This window comes from Podarcis liolepis (assembly GCF_965112155.1).
Source record: "Podarcis liolepis genome assembly, chromosome: 17".
Lineage (NCBI taxonomy): Eukaryota > Metazoa > Chordata > Lepidosauria > Squamata > Lacertidae > Podarcis > Podarcis liolepis.
The window spans coordinates 1,424,533-1,441,576 of NC_139571.1; the positions used below are offsets into that span (position 1 = coordinate 1,424,533).

Genomic DNA, 17,044 nt, shown 5'->3' on the forward strand with positions numbered 1-17,044 from the left:
TCAACAATCCATTTGTTTGATTTATTTTCACGTCTCTGAACAGTTAAACTCTTTTCTTGCAAAAGTAAGGTGTGTTCACATTTCCCCTTCTTTTCTTTTTCTTGTTTGGATCCTTACAGTTCCTTGCAATGTGGCCCTCTTTGTGATACTTAAAGCCCACAACCTTCTTGGGTGTGTCTTTGGCCTTTGTAAACTGTCTAGACGCATAATTAGTGTCTTTACTCCTCACATTTTGGACTGGAGACTCTGCTCTTGCTTTGTATTCCTGTCTCAAATATGCAGTCAGATCTTTAAAAGTTAAACCTTCTTTATAATCAAGCAAATACATCAAATTTGGATCCTAATGATGCTAGGAAGAAAGAAGTCTTCATATCTTCACTGAGTGGACTTTCCGTGAGTTGAATCTTTTGTACTATAGCAGTAAACTCATTTATATGCTTTGAGAATTCTGCTTTATGGTTCATCCTCAGTTTAAAAAGCTCATGCAACAGCATCCTATGAGAGCATTTCGTGGTATCTCCATACTGTGGGAATGTTCAGGGATGCAGGAGAGGATATATTGTCTGATTATATCCTTATCCGACTTGTGTTAACAAGTTCCACAATTTCAGCAGAGTAACATTCCCTTCTTTTAAATTTGCAGCGGCTACATTTGCTCAGGCTCGCTAAAGCCTCTATAATAACTGTTCTGGTATTTCCCCTTATTCACTCATAAGATATAAGAGACGACACAGTCTTTTACAAAAGTATAAAAATAGTTTACTCACATTCTGTTCACAATCAGATCCCAGAAGGCAGACTTAGCTTAATGAAGTAACATATACTTGGAATCTATCTTATAAGAAGACAGTCCCTTTGTCCTCTCTTGGCTGGAAGCCAAGAGGGCATCTTTGGCTCAGTAGACGTTGTTTCTTCGATGCATGTGGTGAAAGAGAGAGAGATGGCTGCCCTGCCCTGTGCTTTTGTCATTACCTGCACAGGTGAGGCCACACCCACCTCTAGTCACATGCAGAGGAAGTCTGTCCCAGCCCAGAAGGAAACAGGAAGTTGACTTGCTGGCTGGACAAACATCCCTCCCCATGTGTAAACATGTTCACTCTAGGAATGTTGTACTTGACTGCTGTTGTGTTTCACATCCCACACATACATGCTCTCTAAATCATTTAAAATTTGAGACGCATCAGCTCTGCAGTCAACCTGTGATAACTGTTCATCTTTAAGTCCATCAAAAATAATAGTCTTGGCTTTGCTATTTTGTAGCTTCCATAATCTAATTTTTGCTAAGTCCTCTTCACTCGAGCCACTAGGCTTAGGACTTTCAAAAGCATCCAAAATCTCTTGATTCTAGGAGTACTATCAAATGTTGCTTCCAGTGAACAAAATTATGTTCATTCAGCTTAGGCATTCTTGGCCCTGCATCTTCATCAAAAACCACACTAGCCATCTTAAAAATCAAAAATTTCAAAAATATTCAAAATTTCAAAAATTTGCCAAAATTTCAAAATTAAAATCTCAAAAATCTCAAAAGTAAAAACAGCTCTTTACTGTCTTAGGTACTGTGAACTCCAAGGGAAGGAGGTGTGCTTAATTCCCTCACACAATGGAGCAATAGACCATGTTCTTACCAGGAAATAGACAAAGAAAAATACTCTTCAGCTTAGGATCTCAATCCTTTGCAATCCTTCAAAAATACGCAACACTGGGCCAATAACCCTTTGCGGGAATGTTGTGGGTAACAGGAGAGGATATATTGATTAATATTATCCTTCCTAACTCACGATAGCAGAGTGCATTCCCCCTTTACACAACAGGTAGCTGGTTGCAGATTCGTTAGAATCTCTTAAGTTCTTTTATTCCTGGTAAGACCCCCTTTATCCCTCCTAAAAGAATAAAGACACCACAGTCTTTATTCATAAATAACAAAAATAAGTTTACTCAGGATCAGGCAGAGCACAGTGTGATCCTTGAAGGCAGGCTTACGGCTTGAGGTTACAAATAAGTACAAATAGGTTTACCCCATATGAGAGATAACCCAGGGACTGGTGGCTGAGAGCAGCAGTGCAGTCCAGGTGAAGCAGGAAGCAGACAGGACGAAAAAGAGGGGAGGGAGGTAGCTACGTGACTTGGCCTTTTACCAGGTCTGGAAAGGTCATACCCCCTACTGGTCACATGCAAAGGAAGGATGCTCCAGCCAGGTGTAACAGGAGGTTTGACTGGCTGGACCAACATCCCCTGCATGTGCACTCTAGCAAAACAAGTAATGTTGTACTTGACTGCTCCAGTGGATTACATCCCACAGAAAGGAGATAGGAGGGCTGTAGGATAAAAGAGAATCTGAGCTGCCCGTTGTACTAGACAACACCAATGTATGGACTCAGCAGATGCATTCTGGTTGATTTAGCCCTGGAAAAGAATCTGTGGCTCCTTCAGTGGTCAAAGGAAAGCAAGCACATGGTCCAAGAGAACACCTGGTCTCATCTTTGAGATGCAGCAGATTAGAGATTACAGACCTGCGAGCCGAGATTCGGGATCCTGGTGTCTCTAGGAAGCAGGCCTTGTGAGCAAGGATGGGGGGAGAGTGGTTTTCCTGGCCACCCTTGTTCTTCATTACCACGCTTCTTCTTCTTCTTCTAGGAGCCTGAAGCCCGACTTTGTGCTGGTCCGTCAGCACGCCTTCAGCATGGCCCGTGGAGGAGACCATCGTGGCATTGTGATCGGACTGCAGTATGCAGGAGTGCCCAGCGTCAACTCCCTGCATTCTGTGTACAACTTTTGCGACAAGCCCTGGGTGGTGAGTGGGGGGAGCCGATGTTTGGGGCAAGGACTGTGACTGTAGGCTTTGGACTAGGTGGTGACAACGAGTGGAGTGTTTATTGGCATACCCACAAGTTGAAGGACTAGGGGTGTGTACACACTCTATCTTTAAAGCATACTCTTCCCCTCACAGAATTGTGGGCACTGTTGTTTACCCCTTAGAGAATTATAATTATCCAAAACCCTTAATGAATGAAGAAGCCCAGGATTCCTGGAGGGACTGGATGTGTTTTGAATGTACTTTACAGGTATCATGTGTACACAGGGCTCATTTGCTCATTCTCTTCCCATGGAACAATCACTAAATTAAAAAGAAACTGACATAAAGCTGAGACACTAAAACTTGAATGGCCAGTGAAAACCAGTTAAAAGCCTTGGCTAAACAGGAGAAGTGTTAACTAAATTGTGGGCAAGAGGCTTGGCAGGATTCAAGCAGAGAGGCTGTTCTAGAGCATAGATGACCCCATTCTTGGAGGATAAGGCTTCCCGGGCTACTAGGCATGAGGGTTATATTGCCTCCAGTATTGGAGGAACTAAGCCTCTAAATCCCAGTGGGTGGAGAACCTGTGAGGAGAGTGCTGTGCTGTTCTGCTCCGCTTATGCTTGCAGGATTCTCATGGGCTTCTGGCTGGTTGCTGTGGGAACTGGATGTTGGACTAGAGGCACCTAATCCTGCAGGGCTCTTCTTACATTGCTGTAAGCTCACCAGATCCAGGCAAGGATATGGCAGCCTGCCTCAGGCATGGAGCAGCTATTTGGGATGCCATGGGCGCAATGCACAGGCAGTGGCCTGGTTGGCCACTGTGGGAGCAGGATGGGGGAGGACCTCTTGGCCTGACCCAGCAGGCTTCTTCTTATGTTCTCATGTTCTTGCTTCATAAATAGAAGGGAAACAGAGCAGAAGGTCATAAGAAGGAAGGCTAAGGTAATGACCACCACTTTGATTTTGGCCTGCAGCTGATGGGCAGCTGGTGCTGCTATGCCCAAAGGGGACTTCTGGTGGTGGCTGGGCAGCAGCATCCTGCATCAAGTGGAGTTTCGAATGTCTGCCTGTGACGGCAGCAACAGCTGCCAGAGGGGAAAAGGGGTTCAAGGAAGCAATAGAGGCAAATGGGAGAGTTAGAACAGAAGCGAGCCGAGAACAGATTTAGAAGGTCTCTTTCTTGTTCTGTCTCTTACCTGTGGTGTCCTCCTGACAGTTTGCCCAGATGGTTCGCCTCTTTCGCAAACTTGGACCGGAAGAATTCCCGCTCATTGACCAGACCTTCTACCCCAATCACAAGGAGATGGTAAGTTGGGCTGGACTGTGGTGGGAGGGCTAGAGATACCATATTTCTTCTTCCTTTTTTGTGCTAGATCAGTGATCAGAGAGGCTTGAATAATAGATTTGTAGAGTTGGAAGGGATCCTGAGGGTCATCTAGTCCATCCCCCTGCAATGCCGTAATCTCAACTAAAGCATCCATGACAGATGGCCACCCAACTTCTGCTTTAAAATCTCCAGGGAAGGACAGTCCACAACCCCCATAGGGAGACCATTACACTGCCAAACAGCTCTTACTGTTCTTCCTAATGTTTAGTTGGAATCTCATTTCTTGTAACTTGAAGCCATTGGTTTGAGTCCTGCCTTCCAGAGCAGGAGAAAACAAGGTTGCTCCCTCTTCCATGTGACAGCCCTTAAGATATTTGAAGATGTCTATCATATGTCCTCTCAGTCTCCTCTGTTCCAGGCTAAACGTACCCAGCTCCTTCAAGCACTCCTCATAAGGCTTAGTTTCCAGACCCTGGTTCATCCTGGTTGCCCTCCTCTGCACACGTTTTAGCTTGTCAACATCCTTCTTAAATTGTGCCAGAATTGGACACTGGACTCCAGGTGTGGTCTGACCAAGACAGAAGTGAGTGGTACTATGACTTCCCTTGATCTGGACACTATACTTCTGTTGATGCAGCCAAGAATAGCATTAGCTTCTTTTGCTGCTGCAGCACCCTGTTGACTCATGTTAAGCATGTGGTCTACTAGGACCCCCAGATCCTTTTCACATGTACTGTTAGTAAGCCAGGTATCCCCCATCTTATATTTGTGCATCTGGTTCTTCCTGCCTAAGTGCAGAACCTGACATTTGTCCCTATTGACATTCATTTTGATGGTTTTGGCCCATTGCCATTTTCAAATTGGGCTGTCATGGGCTTAAATGTTGGCTGGCTCTCATGGTGCACTGGATTTAAATGACATGGGGTGAGATCCCACAGCTTTCAGATTCAAAATATGTCACATGCTTCCTTATATGGTATTCCCATGGACACACCTTGCTGGTCAAGAGACTGCGGCTAGGACTTTGAAGAAGGGCTTGGACTGGGGTTTCCCAACCCATGGTTTGCATTTGCTGTTACTGGAACTAGGGTCACGACTGCTAGCCACAATGGCTTTGTGCTGCTCACACAGTCAGAGGTAGTACACCTCTGAACACCAAAAGCTCCTCTTCTTTCTTGCTTTGCTTTGCTTCAGTCATTCCTCTTTCCTTAGCATCTGCTATCATAATCTAGCAACCCTTCCCAATCACCCTTTCCTTCTGTTTCCTCCTTGCCTTTAAAACAATGAACTACAGAGCTGCAGACAGGGAGTTTTTATTTTAAACTCTTCTTTCAACGCCTAGTATAATTGTTAGGCACAGTGGTGGTGCTGGGGGGGGGGGGAACACTTCCAAACAGTCTATTGCTGTAAGCAGTTGCTCCATTCCTTCCTCTTCAAGCTGAGCCACAATCTGCAGGGAACAGTCCTCCACTGCCCGTGCTTGAGACCCTGCAGAGTGGCCTTATTGCCTTCGTTTCCTCCTCCTCCTCTGAGGTTCTCTTGAGTACACTGCAAGCCCCTTAGCTACCTCTGTGGCATTAGGAGCCGCATTTGAACAGCTTGGAAGCTACATGGGGCTAATGATTAGTATTGAAAGCAGATGCTTTGGCAGGGGGCAGCATTTCAGGTTTATGGGGAAGAGCCAGGAGTCAGAGGGCAGTTCCAGACTGTCACTATCTGCTAGTGGGAGTCAAACACATGATGGCCAATTCAGGTTGTGGAGTTATGGTTTATGGGGAGATCTTGCGTGACAAGCCTACTCTCCCCAAATACTGGGCTTTTTGCCTGAAGAAGTGACAGGGAAATGCACTGAAAAGTGGTATAACGTTTGCTTTGGTACAAACAACTCCTTCAATAGCCAGGGTCAGCTCATCTCCCTGCAAACAAATGAGGCTGGAGGCTCAATAAACAGGTCATCTGGAAGGGCCTGCAGAAAATGTCAAGGTGGGAAGGGCTCTACGGCTCATTTTGAAGAAGATTCTCTCCCTGACCACTGAAGAACAACATCTACAACTTCCCCTGGCTCTATGCCTTTTGCAGAAAACGTTTTGGCTCTTCTGGTTTTTCTTCCAGAAAAAGAACTAGAGGCTTGCTCTTAACGTAACTTCAGATTTTCCAGGCAAAGAATGAACAAGGAAGAACAGGCGGGGGCAGAGAAGGTGGTTTGGAACTGATGTTTATTTTTAAAAGAAACAATCCAGAGATAGGAAGGGAAGGGTCCACAAAGAGATCACTGCCTCAGGAGAATTTTGCGAAGGGAGCCCGGCCCTTGAGTGCTCAGCGACTGCCAAGTGCAGAGGCCGGTGCTTTCGCCCCGGGGCAGGCAAGCCAAGCGTTTGGCCTGGAAGCCATCCCATATCCTGGACATGATCCCATCTGTCCACAGGCACTGGTTGTCAGAAGTGATGGAGCACGGCATGGAATTGCAAGGCACAACCTTTTTTTGAAGGAAGAGTGACACACAGAAACATGAGTGGACAGACCCCCCTCACGCATCATAGCAACATCCCATCCCCCACCTCTGTTGACCAGTGGAAGCTGGTCCGTGAGGACAAAACGGGCCCAAGACATTTTGGCACCTGAGGTTAGCCAGAAAACGGCACCCCCTCCCCACCAGGGAAGAAGGGGGAGGGGGAGATCTACATCAGGAACAAGTGAGGTGGGATAAGATCCATATCTGGATCTGCTTCCTCTGTGAATCGTCTTGCCTGAGGCAGTGACCTCATCTTGCCTCATGGGTGAGCCGGTCCTGCAGGAGGGCAAATGGGGCACTGCTCCACCAACCTCATTCTGCCCTCAGCCAGCCCCCACTTGCCTGGCTTCTTACTTACATTTTGGAAAAATGAAGATCTGGATGCTGCCTCCATCCATTCTTCTTTGATTGTTAATGAACTATAAAATTTAACTTCTTATTGGGGGTCTCTGTGCCTGTCATTGGCTCTGGCGCCACCTACTGTTGGTCTCCCTGCCTTTTGCCCTACCAGTTCCATTGCACACCAGCCATCACAGCTGGTGATGTGTTAGCTCTGCCTTGCCCTAATCGTGAGGACCAGCCACCAGCGACCTGAGGACTCACTCTGCCCCACAGGGCTTTCCCATGGGGAAGCCCATAGTTCCCAACAATTCATAGTCATTTTCTTCCACTCAGGGAGATCAAATGGGGGAGAGTTTCGCCAAAGACTCCCTTGCTCTCCACACTGGAGAAAAGGGGATGAAGGAGGGAGCCCTGAGTCATGTCAAAGAGGGTGAATGGATGGAGTCAGTGCTGCTGACCCCTCAATCCTTGCTCAGTTTAAAATATGGTTCCTGTTAAAAAATAAATTAGGGTCCTTATAGGGTTGCCATATTTCAAAAAATAAAAACCAGGACACCCCAGGACAAAGCGCCACCTTTCGGACCCCCCCCCACATCAATTCTGCCTTTGTAATCCCGGACGTATGGCAGCCCATACGTATAACAGATAAGGAAGCACTTCTTTCATTAGACCCTTTGCTGCCAATGACATTGGCTTTTGAGCTAGACAGAGCTCTTCAGAGGGTGCATGCTTTCTGCTGGAGGGCCTGCCCCGTCTGCAAGCATATGCCCTCCTGTCCCTGGGGTCCCTCTGAAAGGGTCTGCTGGGGGCCAGGTACTTACTGTGCAGTTGCAGCCCTTGCTGTAGTCTGAACTCAGGCCTCGCTTCTGTGCAAAGGACAGCTGAGACCACGGCTCGATGAAGGAGCAGGCCGTGATCATGGCACGGTCACCTTCCAGCATGCCTGTTGGGAGGTGAAAAAACAGGTAAGACAGAAAAGTTAAGTGTAAATATGGAGGAAAAGAATATAGAGGACTTGCTCACAAGGCCTTGTCACCCCCCAGACCTTGCTTTCATAACTAAAATTGTAACCTGATGAGAGGTTTGAAGGTTTATCAATAACTCTGCGCATCTTTGCAAGCATAAGCAGGGTTGTGCATAATCTGCCCTTCGGTGTGTATGTGTGTAATAAAAAAATCTTTTCCTGGACAAATGCAAATTCCATGCTCCCCAAAAATGCCTGATTTATTCTGACTTTGGTAGTCATGGCTCAGGTTAGAAAGCCACGTGAGGTACTGAACCCCTTTGAGCATCTCATTCAGCCTTCCCTCTGCTTTTTGAGATTTCCGCTGTCATAACAGATCTTTAAAAACACAAGGGCTAGAAACCTGCTGCCACTGCTTCTTCTTAATTAAATGAAACCTGATATTCTCAGTCAGTTGAATTTCATGCCCCAAACAACATTATGTGTTTTCTTGTGTTTCTTTGGAATCATGACCCATAGCTAAAGTATCCCTGGGAAGAAAAGAGATTTCACTAGTTTCCTAGGCAATCTACTCTGTTATTAAGCTGCCCTTTCAAAAAGACATGCTGTGTTTATTTATTTTGGGGGGTTTTTGGCCACTAGAGCAGAAAACATATTGTTCACATTCTTTTGTTACAAGCAGCTTTGAGGCCAGCCTAGACAAGCGCTCACTGTGAGATAAAACTATTCCTGGGTGGTGTCATCTTTGACTGTAGGGGTGCTCACATTCTTGATTACTCATCCATTTAAAAGAACAACTCACTGACTGCACATAGAAAAATTGGCTGTTGGCGGGAGGAGGCATTCTGGCCTGCCCCAAAACTATCCATGAGATGCTGGCATCCTTTGTGCAGCAACTATTCCACCTGCCTCCGTGGGAGAGCATTCAGTTGACCAATCCCGCTCCTGTATTCTGAAGAGGTGCTGTCCACATAGGAGTGCATGTCCAAAGGCTGTTTTGGGGGCCTAAGCTGGCCCACCGGTCGATTTAATCCGGGCCCTGTGGCAATATATGTCCTTGGGGTAAAATCCTTAAAAAAGCTCATCAAGTTTGGGGTTAAATCCTAGCTCAACAACTTCAATCCTAAAAAAAGCTCAACAACTTTGGTCGGCCCTCATGCCTGTTCACTTCATCAATCTGGCCATCTTTGAAAAAAGTTTGGGCACCCCTGAATTAAGCTGTTGGTCTAGATCAGGCCTGAGCTCTCTGACAAAAGCTGGGATTAAAATGTTCAAAATCTACAGTATAAGGGCTACTCTGGATGCCCTTTTCCTTGGGTATTCATGATGATTTGTGCTCATGACGGTATCAGGGAGGTTACACAGGATTTCAATATGATTTGCACCTGGAAAGGTTTCAAGACTGCTTTGTTTCTGATTGGTGATTCTCCGTAACTTCCTCCTGAAATCTTGTAACTTCATAGCCTTCCATTGAAAAACCTCCCCAAACCCGTTTTTGTGTGCTCATGTCCAGAACCCAGCGCTCCCAAGGAGATCTTGCATGAGGCTGACTTGTTCTTCCTCTCTTCTAAGAGGGAAGCTTTGTGAGTGACACAGTCCTGGGTGTCACGAAGGCCCTGGGCTGGTTGTGGCTGGTCCAGAAAGAGGAGAAGATTCAGATGGGTGTCAAAGCAACTGCAGAACAAAACCATTCAGGATATCGCCAAACCCTTACACTGGTTGGCACTTTCTAAGAACATAAGTGGAGCCCTGCAGGATCAGGCCCATCTAGCCTAGCATCCTGTTCTCACAGAGGCCAACCAGATGCAAACCAGGCAGCAGCAGCCGCAGCTGAGCAGAAGAGTCTTCTCCCCTCCTGCACTTTCCTGCAACTGTGATTCAGAGCCTGCCAGTGGTCTGACCATAGCCATCCTGGTTAGTAGCCACTAATGACTTCATTCTCCATGAGTTTGTATAATTCTCCTTTAAAGCCATCCAACTTGGTGGCCGTCACAGCCTCTTCACCCCTGTATTTCCCTATTCTCTCACTCGTGGTGGTTCAAGACATTTAGACACCTGAGAGAGAAAATTCATTGGTGCCTGCTCCTGTAAAACAGCATGCAAGCGACAATTTGCTCCTTATCAGTGGGAACTTCAAACCTGCTGCCAAAGGCTTTTGTTCCTGTGACGGGGCTGGCCCTGATCCTGGAAGGGCCCTAGAGCTGTCTATCCTTTCTTGTGCAGTTTGGCAGGGGGGTGCCTCTGAGCATGTGCAAAGGGTGCCATAGCCACTCCCCTCATATCTAGACCTCGGTGACATGGCACTCCTCTTGACAAATCCATGCTGCCCTCAAATGACTGTGAGCAGAGTGCGCATAGGCCTGCCTTCTTTCACTCAGGGTTATTTGTGAGATTCAATTTGCCCCAAGTGCTCCCTGGCAAAAAGACGGTGCACCATACCTGCGATGACATATTCTTCTCCTTTGAGAGGACCCTTGTGCTCATAGCCGCAGAGGCTTTCCATGGCAGGAGTGTGGAGGAAACGGACATCTTGCATCTCCTCAGGACCCTTGTACACCTGTGCAGGGGGGGGAGGTGGGTCAGTGACCAGGAAGGGGCCAATAGAGGGACAGGTGCAGGGACAGGACTCTTCCCGGCTCTTACAGAAGTGGGGAAGAGGTTGTAGCTCAGGGGGAGCACATGTCTTGCATTCATGATTGTTCAAGCCCCATAAATTTAACTGATGATGATGATGATGATGATCATCATCATCATCACCTTAATGCTGAAGAAGGGTCTACTGCTGAGAAGGCTCAATCTTTTGCCACCTCATGTGAGCTCAAGGGAGTACCTGTCAGTGTGTTGCGGAGGCCTTCAGAGGCAGGGAACCTGAGGGCTGCACGCCACGAGTGGTGGGGCCAGAGGCAAAAGCATCCTTAGCAATGTACATTTTGCCTTTGTGCTGCAGGCTGTTTTCCTGCCAGACAAGCATCCTCAGAGCTCAAGGGCACCTTGCAGCCCCCCTTCCCGTCTAGAGGGTGTTGCAGGGAGTGGGAGGTGAGGATGAAACAAAGGAAAGGAAGGGGGGACCAGCTGTTCTGAGAATGCGTCCTGGGTGGCAGTGCAGAGCCTGGCTAGCTGCGTCTCTCTGCAAAAGCTTGCAAGGAAGAGAGGCAAAGTGCTCACTTTGCATGGGAAGTTTGTAGGCTCAGCAAAGGCAGCATCTTCAGGGAAGAGGGAAGGAGCTGCTGAGGATGAGGAACACTTGACTGCTGCATTTTGTTGCTGTGTAGATCCCAGCAGGCTCGCTGGCTGTGGAATGGGATCTCCACCAGCTTGTCCTGCCCACCAGCATAAGGGCGGCTTTAGGGGATCCCACTGGCAAGTCTCTGGGTTACATTATAGTAGCGGGAGAAGCTCACCTTGGTGGTTTTGATCTCGTGTCGCATCCACCACACTGGTTCCCCTATGGAGATGTTCACCTGCTGCTTGCTGACTCCCACAAATTTACCCCGGATCACTGCAGAGGAAAAAACGGTATTGCATCACAGCTTTTCTTCCATTCTCCCCAGCTCTCCTGGCTTTTGACCTTGACTTTCATACGCCTCTCTCCCATTATGCTATACCCTAAGGAGGGATGGAATCTATGGTTTCTTCTGTGATTTGTCTGCTCTGCAGCCTCAGAGTTACACCCAGACTTGCTCTTCTCACAAGGCCTGCAGCAGGGAACCATTGGCCCTCAGATGTTGCTACACTACAACTCCCATCTCCCCTAAGTCTTGGCTCTGCTGGCTGAGGTGGATGGGCTTTGGAGCCTGACCACATATGGAGGACACCACAGGCTCCCCTTCCTCACACTCGATTTCCCCATAAAACTACACTCTCTTTCTCTTGTAAGGGTCAGAGTTTTGAAGTCCAGCTTCTAACAGGGATGCCTCCCCTTGGAGTTAAGTCAGTGATGCCCTCCATACAGACTACCTCCCATCATCTCACCTCTGGCTGTGCTGGCCATCTGATATCAAAAGCCCCCTGAACACAAAAAGTGGAGAGTGGGCTGTGACCACCTGGTGTTTTTAATGTAGACATTTAGATTCTGCTCTTTCAGTGCAAAATGTGCCACTGCATTACAAACAGCAATACAAGGGCTCAATGAAGAAGGGGGCAAATTCAGCCATTAAAACCAAATTATAAAAACAAAACAAAAGCTTGCTGGAACAAGGAAGTCTTCAGTAGTTTGGGGGGGGGGGATCCTGGTGACGCTTTTCAGAGTTCCTAAAAAGCCACTGGACAGATTTTCCTGCAGCTGTGTTCATGTACTGGAGTTGTTGAAACACCACTTGCATTTTAACACTCGGCTGTAGATCATTCACATTTTTGTCATAGATCTGCTAGGAAATGCAAAGTGAGATGTAATCCTCTTTGTAGGCTCTCCCATAACCTCCCTCCAAGCAGGCTTTTGGAGGAAACTGAGCAGGAGGAGGGAGGGAGGGAGGGAGTGTGTGTGTGTGTGTGTGTGTGTGTGTGTGTGTGTGTGTTTTGATTGGACTGCAAGTGGAAATCCCACTCTGAGCTTCTCCCCCTAGTCCAGCCAGGGAAGCTGCTTTCTCTGTGCTGTGTTGTGAGTCTGCAACCAAAGAGGACTCAAATTACTACCGCTTTGTGATGGGCATAGCTAGTGCTCTCCTCTGATTAGGTCCTTGGAGGGACTGTCGCTGGGGGCAGGGCATCTGCTCTGCATGCAGAAGGTTCCCGGTTCAATCCCCAGCATCTCCAGGTAGGGCTGGGAATGTCCCATCTGTTTTCTGCTGCTCCAGAGAAGCGGACACAGAGCAATGGATCCAAACTTCAAGAAAGAAGATTCCACCTAAACCTTAGGAAGAACTTCCTGACAGTAAGAGCTGTTCGACAGTGGAATTTGCTGCCAAGGAGTGTGGTGGAGTCTCCTTCTTTGGAGGTCTTTAAGCAGAGGCTTGACAACCATATGTCAGGAGTGCTCTGATGGTGTTTCTTGTTTGGCAGGGGGTTGGACTCGATGGCCCTTGCGGTCTCTTCCAACTCTATGATTCTGTGAACCCCAGAGAGCTGCTGCCAGTCAGTGTGTAGGCAATGCTGAGCTAGATAGTGCACTACTCTGTCTTGGTATAAGGCAGCTTCCTATGTTTGCATGCAGGAGCTCCCAAAGTCAGTCTCTGGTGCCTCCAGTTTAAAAGGATCAGGGAGCAGATGATGGGGGAAAACCCTCCCTGGAAAATTGCTGCCAATCAGAGTAGACAATACTAGGCAAGGTTGGCAAATAGTCTGACCCAGTGCCTTTTTCTAGAAAAATAGGTGCTGGCACTCACCATGAAGTTGTTACAGTAAGTGTCACACTTTTTAACAACAACAAAAGAGGTGCCGGCACTGTGTCCCCTTGAGGACCCCCTGAAAAAGCACTGGTCTGACTTGATAAAAGACCTGTGATTGCAATTTTTGTTACTAGTGGCATAATAATATATTGATAACAGCTGAGATCAGGGTTTAGAACATGTAAACCAAATAAGTTCTGTTGTATTCAGTCACACTGGTGATATCTGTCTGCAATTGCCCTCCTGCTCCCCACCTCAGTGTTATATGAGTCCTGAGCCTCTTTCAATCCCAACCACTTTCTTTCATTCAAGGAAAGAACAGAAATCTTAAAAATTCAAAGGGTGAATCACCTAAGGAGCCCCTTCAGAGGAAGCCCTGTGCAAGGACTTCTGCTTGCGCAAAAGAGCTCCCCACTTCTCCTTGGAACTGGCTGGGGGCGGGGAGGCTGGGAGAACTGCAGAAAAGCAGATGGAAGGGACAAGAGGGGGCGTCATTCCATCTGGCTGAAGTGCATTGCATCCCACCCCAAATTTAGAATGTGTAATAAAATAAAGCAGCCCAGAATCATTTTATGTTAAAAAATCTTTTTTAAAAAGAGACAAGAAAGAGGCACATTTTTTAAATCAGACTCTAGCCTCCCAGCTAAACATGCCCATTTGCCTAATTTATTTCAGTGACAGGGTCAAAGTTTCCTAGTGACAGTTCTGGGGGGCGAAATTAATTGCCGGATTCTATACTGACTGTAGCTGAGGTACATAAGGGAAGACGTATCGATTGTATACTGCCAGCAGGGGGCAGTGCAGGGCATATTTACTTATTATCAAGTGCGCACTATTGCAGGACTTAAAAATGCTTCTGAAGCCCTTTTCAGGGGGTGTTAGCAAGCACAAGTATTGAAACAGTTCCAGGAGCGTTTAGAGGGGATAAAACCTCAGCATACCATGATATATGACCAAGTTTCCATTTGCGCTGCCAACCTTCGGTTTGTGTGGTGTTTGGGTTCCTGCACTTCTAACAACTGCCTGGTTTGCAGAAATTTCGCATGTGAAGCTTTTTCTGGGATGGAGATGAATTGTTGGGGGAAGGTTCAATTGCCAAACTTATCCAGGTGAGGTAGCTGAAGATGAGGAAGACCCAAGAGCCCTGCTAGAATCCTCATCTTCAACATCCTCATCACCATCTTGGGGCGCTTCCAGATAACCTGTTTATTGACTCTGTGTCCTGATTTGTTTGTAGGGAGTTTAGATGACACTGGCTATTTAATGAGCAATTATTCAGAGGCTTCTGTGAGGATGTTAGATGACAATGCACCAAAGTGAGGGGGTTCTGCGCTTTCCAGCGCATTTCCTCCTCATTGTCCTTACTACAAACTTTCAACTACAACTGTGCAACCAGAATTTGACAGTCTCCCATCTGAAAAGAATGAGAGTCTGGAAGCCCCCCTCAATCCAATTGCCCTAGGCATGCTGAGATGATGGGCGGTTCTTCTGGGTATAAGCGCTCACCACAGGGAAGTAATCCAGAGTGAAAGCATTGCTAGTGACTTCAAATCACACTCCTGAAGTCTGACTACTCAAGTGGCATTGGTATGCCATCAAACCCTTTAAATGACTGGATGCGAACACACAGGCTGTTGGTACAGGAAGGGGGGGATGTGTAGATTTGCCAACTTAGTTACTAGCCTGTTTATGCACCTATATAGTTTGTGGCCTGTCTACAGCCTAATGTAGCCTGAGACATGTTAGAGAACAATGGTCTTCCCTTTTATAAAAATACCTTTGTATTAGATCTACCAGGCAAGTGGCTATTTGCAACCCTGGGGCATAGTGGTGAATTTCAGTTTATGGGAGTGATGGATAGAATTCACAGAATCATGGAATCATAGAATTATAGAGCTGGAAGGGACTCCGAGGGTCATCTAGTCCAACCCCCTGCAGTGCAGGAAACTCAACTAAATCATACGTGGCAGATGACCAGCCCACCTCTGCTTAAGAACCTCCCAGGAAGGAAGGTCCACCACCTCTTGTGGGAATCTGTTCCACTGTCAAATATCTAGGACAGAGGCAGACGACCACATTACCTCATGGACAACCTTCTTGGAGGCTGCATGACCTAGTGGTAGGAGGGACTAGAGGTAAAAGTGGGCGGGGCTTGCCTTTTTACAGTAGGTTGCATTCACACACGTCTAGCCAGGCAAGCAAGAGGCATTACAACTGTTTAAGGACACAGAATAGCCAGGCAAAAACATGTGAGGAATACGTGGAGCAGGGCAAATGAGGAGTGTGGTCCTGGGAAGAGTCCAGAGGGCTGACGAGGGCCACATTCAATGCCTGAGCATGAGCCCCCCCCCCCAATGCAGGGACAAGGAAGAGCATTAGCAGTCAAAGGGGAAGCTGTGCCCCAAAGGGCAGAGGAATTCAGACAGTGCCCAGAGGAGAGCAGTGCGTGGACTTAGCAGCGTCCAGAGACTCACCAACATCAGCATAGCAGTATGCGGATTGGGGGTGCCGAGGGGCACAGGAGCAGGCTGCAGTTGGATCCCCCAGCAGAACCAGAAGGAGGAAGCTGGCCGTCAGGAACCCACACACTTTAGAGGTGTCCATTTTTAACCCAAGGAGAGAAGTCTCAGTCGTGACCTGGAAGGCACAGAGAGAGCGAGAGAGAGTTGTTTCAGGAGAGGGACCTTCAGAAAAAGGGGTGGGAACATCATCCACAGAGTAGCACCTGCAAGGCAGTTCTCTAACCCTGGCTGAAGAAAGCTCTTTGTGTCCCGGTTTTGTGGGTTGGGCAGGATCGAAAATCAGGGGTGGGAGGAGAGAAGGATCACTTGGCATGGGGAGCAGTGGTGTAGCGTGGGTTGTCAGCACCCGGGGCAAGGCAAGTAATTTGCGCCCCCTAACCCTAACCCCCAGATGTTGCGCCCGGTGCGGCCGGCCCCCCCTGCACCCCCCCACGCTACGCCACTGATGGGGAGAGGCGGGAAGGACCCCAGGGGCAGCTCCCTCCACCCTGGGTGGGTGCCACCCAAGCTGTGCAGTGGATTCCTCTCCCTATGGGGACACCCCACCCGGGCTGGGGCAGTGGGTTGAAAGGGGGGAGGGCAGTCAAGCGCCTGAGATTCCTGGGCCAGCGTAGGAAACTGCTGGGAGGAACCGGGGCCGGCAGAAGAATCCGCAGCCGGGCGTCGGCTTCCTTCCTCCACAGGTCTGGGGGCTGAGGGGTCTTCGCTCACCTTGCTCTCTGCCGCTGCTCTCTGGGCGTGCGCTGCCCGTTCAGCCTGCAGCTCCTGGGCTTTCGGGCTGCTATTTAAGGCTCACCCCACTTTCCCTCGCCTCTCCTCCCCCTGCCTTTCCTGCCTGGGCTGCCAAATGGGCGTGACAGCAGCAGCAGCGGCAGCCTGTGGTTTGGAGCGAGCCATGCCAGGGCGGAGCGCCTCTTGCCTCAAGAATCTGTCTTCAGGGAGAGACGGGGAAGGCGGAGGGAGCCGCTGCAGCCCCCAGCCCCCCCAAAAGGGTGAGCGGAAGTTTGGGGTTACTCGCTTAATGGAAAGAAAGTGACGGTGGTTGTTTCGACGGCTGGCTTCTAAGACGCCCATCCCCCTGGAGCTCCCCGAGTCTTCCTCTTGTACTCTGGACTAGACTCTTTCCTTCTCGGTTTGATCACTGAAATTTCCTCCTTCGTTCTTCCGGTTTACAGTGTGTTGGTAACTACCTTCGTGTCACAGAAATTGGCATACTGAATAAGTGAGATAGAATCATAGAACTGTAGAGTTGAAAG

The 17,044-nt window shown here is 48.2% G+C and overlaps 2 protein-coding genes and 1 long non-coding RNA gene across 4 annotated transcripts in view; 1 reads left to right on the plus strand and 2 right to left on the minus strand.

The window, feature by feature from the left end:
• Positions 1 to 17,044, minus strand: part of LOC310696755 — a 114,471-nt gene that overhangs the window by 61,742 nt on the left and 35,685 nt on the right. The window lies entirely within an intron of this gene.
• Positions 1 to 17,044, plus strand: part of SYN1 (synapsin I) — a 92,505-nt gene that overhangs the window by 30,196 nt on the left and 45,265 nt on the right. For both annotated transcript variants that reach the window (XM_083482508.1, XM_083482509.1), the window contains exons 4-5: positions 2,635 to 2,791; positions 4,014 to 4,103. In XM_083482508.1, the coding sequence (XP_083338634.1) occupies positions 2,635 to 2,791; positions 4,014 to 4,103 (247 nt within the window). The remainder of the gene's footprint in view (positions 1 to 2,634; positions 2,792 to 4,013; positions 4,104 to 17,044) is intronic.
• On the minus strand, positions 6,324 to 16,640 carry TIMP1 (TIMP metallopeptidase inhibitor 1). The gene is made up of 6 exons (XM_083482668.1): positions 16,500 to 16,640; positions 15,741 to 15,903; positions 11,344 to 11,441; positions 10,382 to 10,499; positions 7,800 to 7,921; positions 6,324 to 6,600 (listed from the first exon to the last, which is right to left on the minus strand). The coding sequence occupies exons 2-6, from the start codon at positions 15,868 to 15,870 to the stop codon at positions 6,394 to 6,396; spliced, it is 675 nt and encodes a 224-aa protein (XP_083338794.1). The 5' UTR covers positions 15,871 to 15,903; positions 16,500 to 16,640; the 3' UTR covers positions 6,324 to 6,393.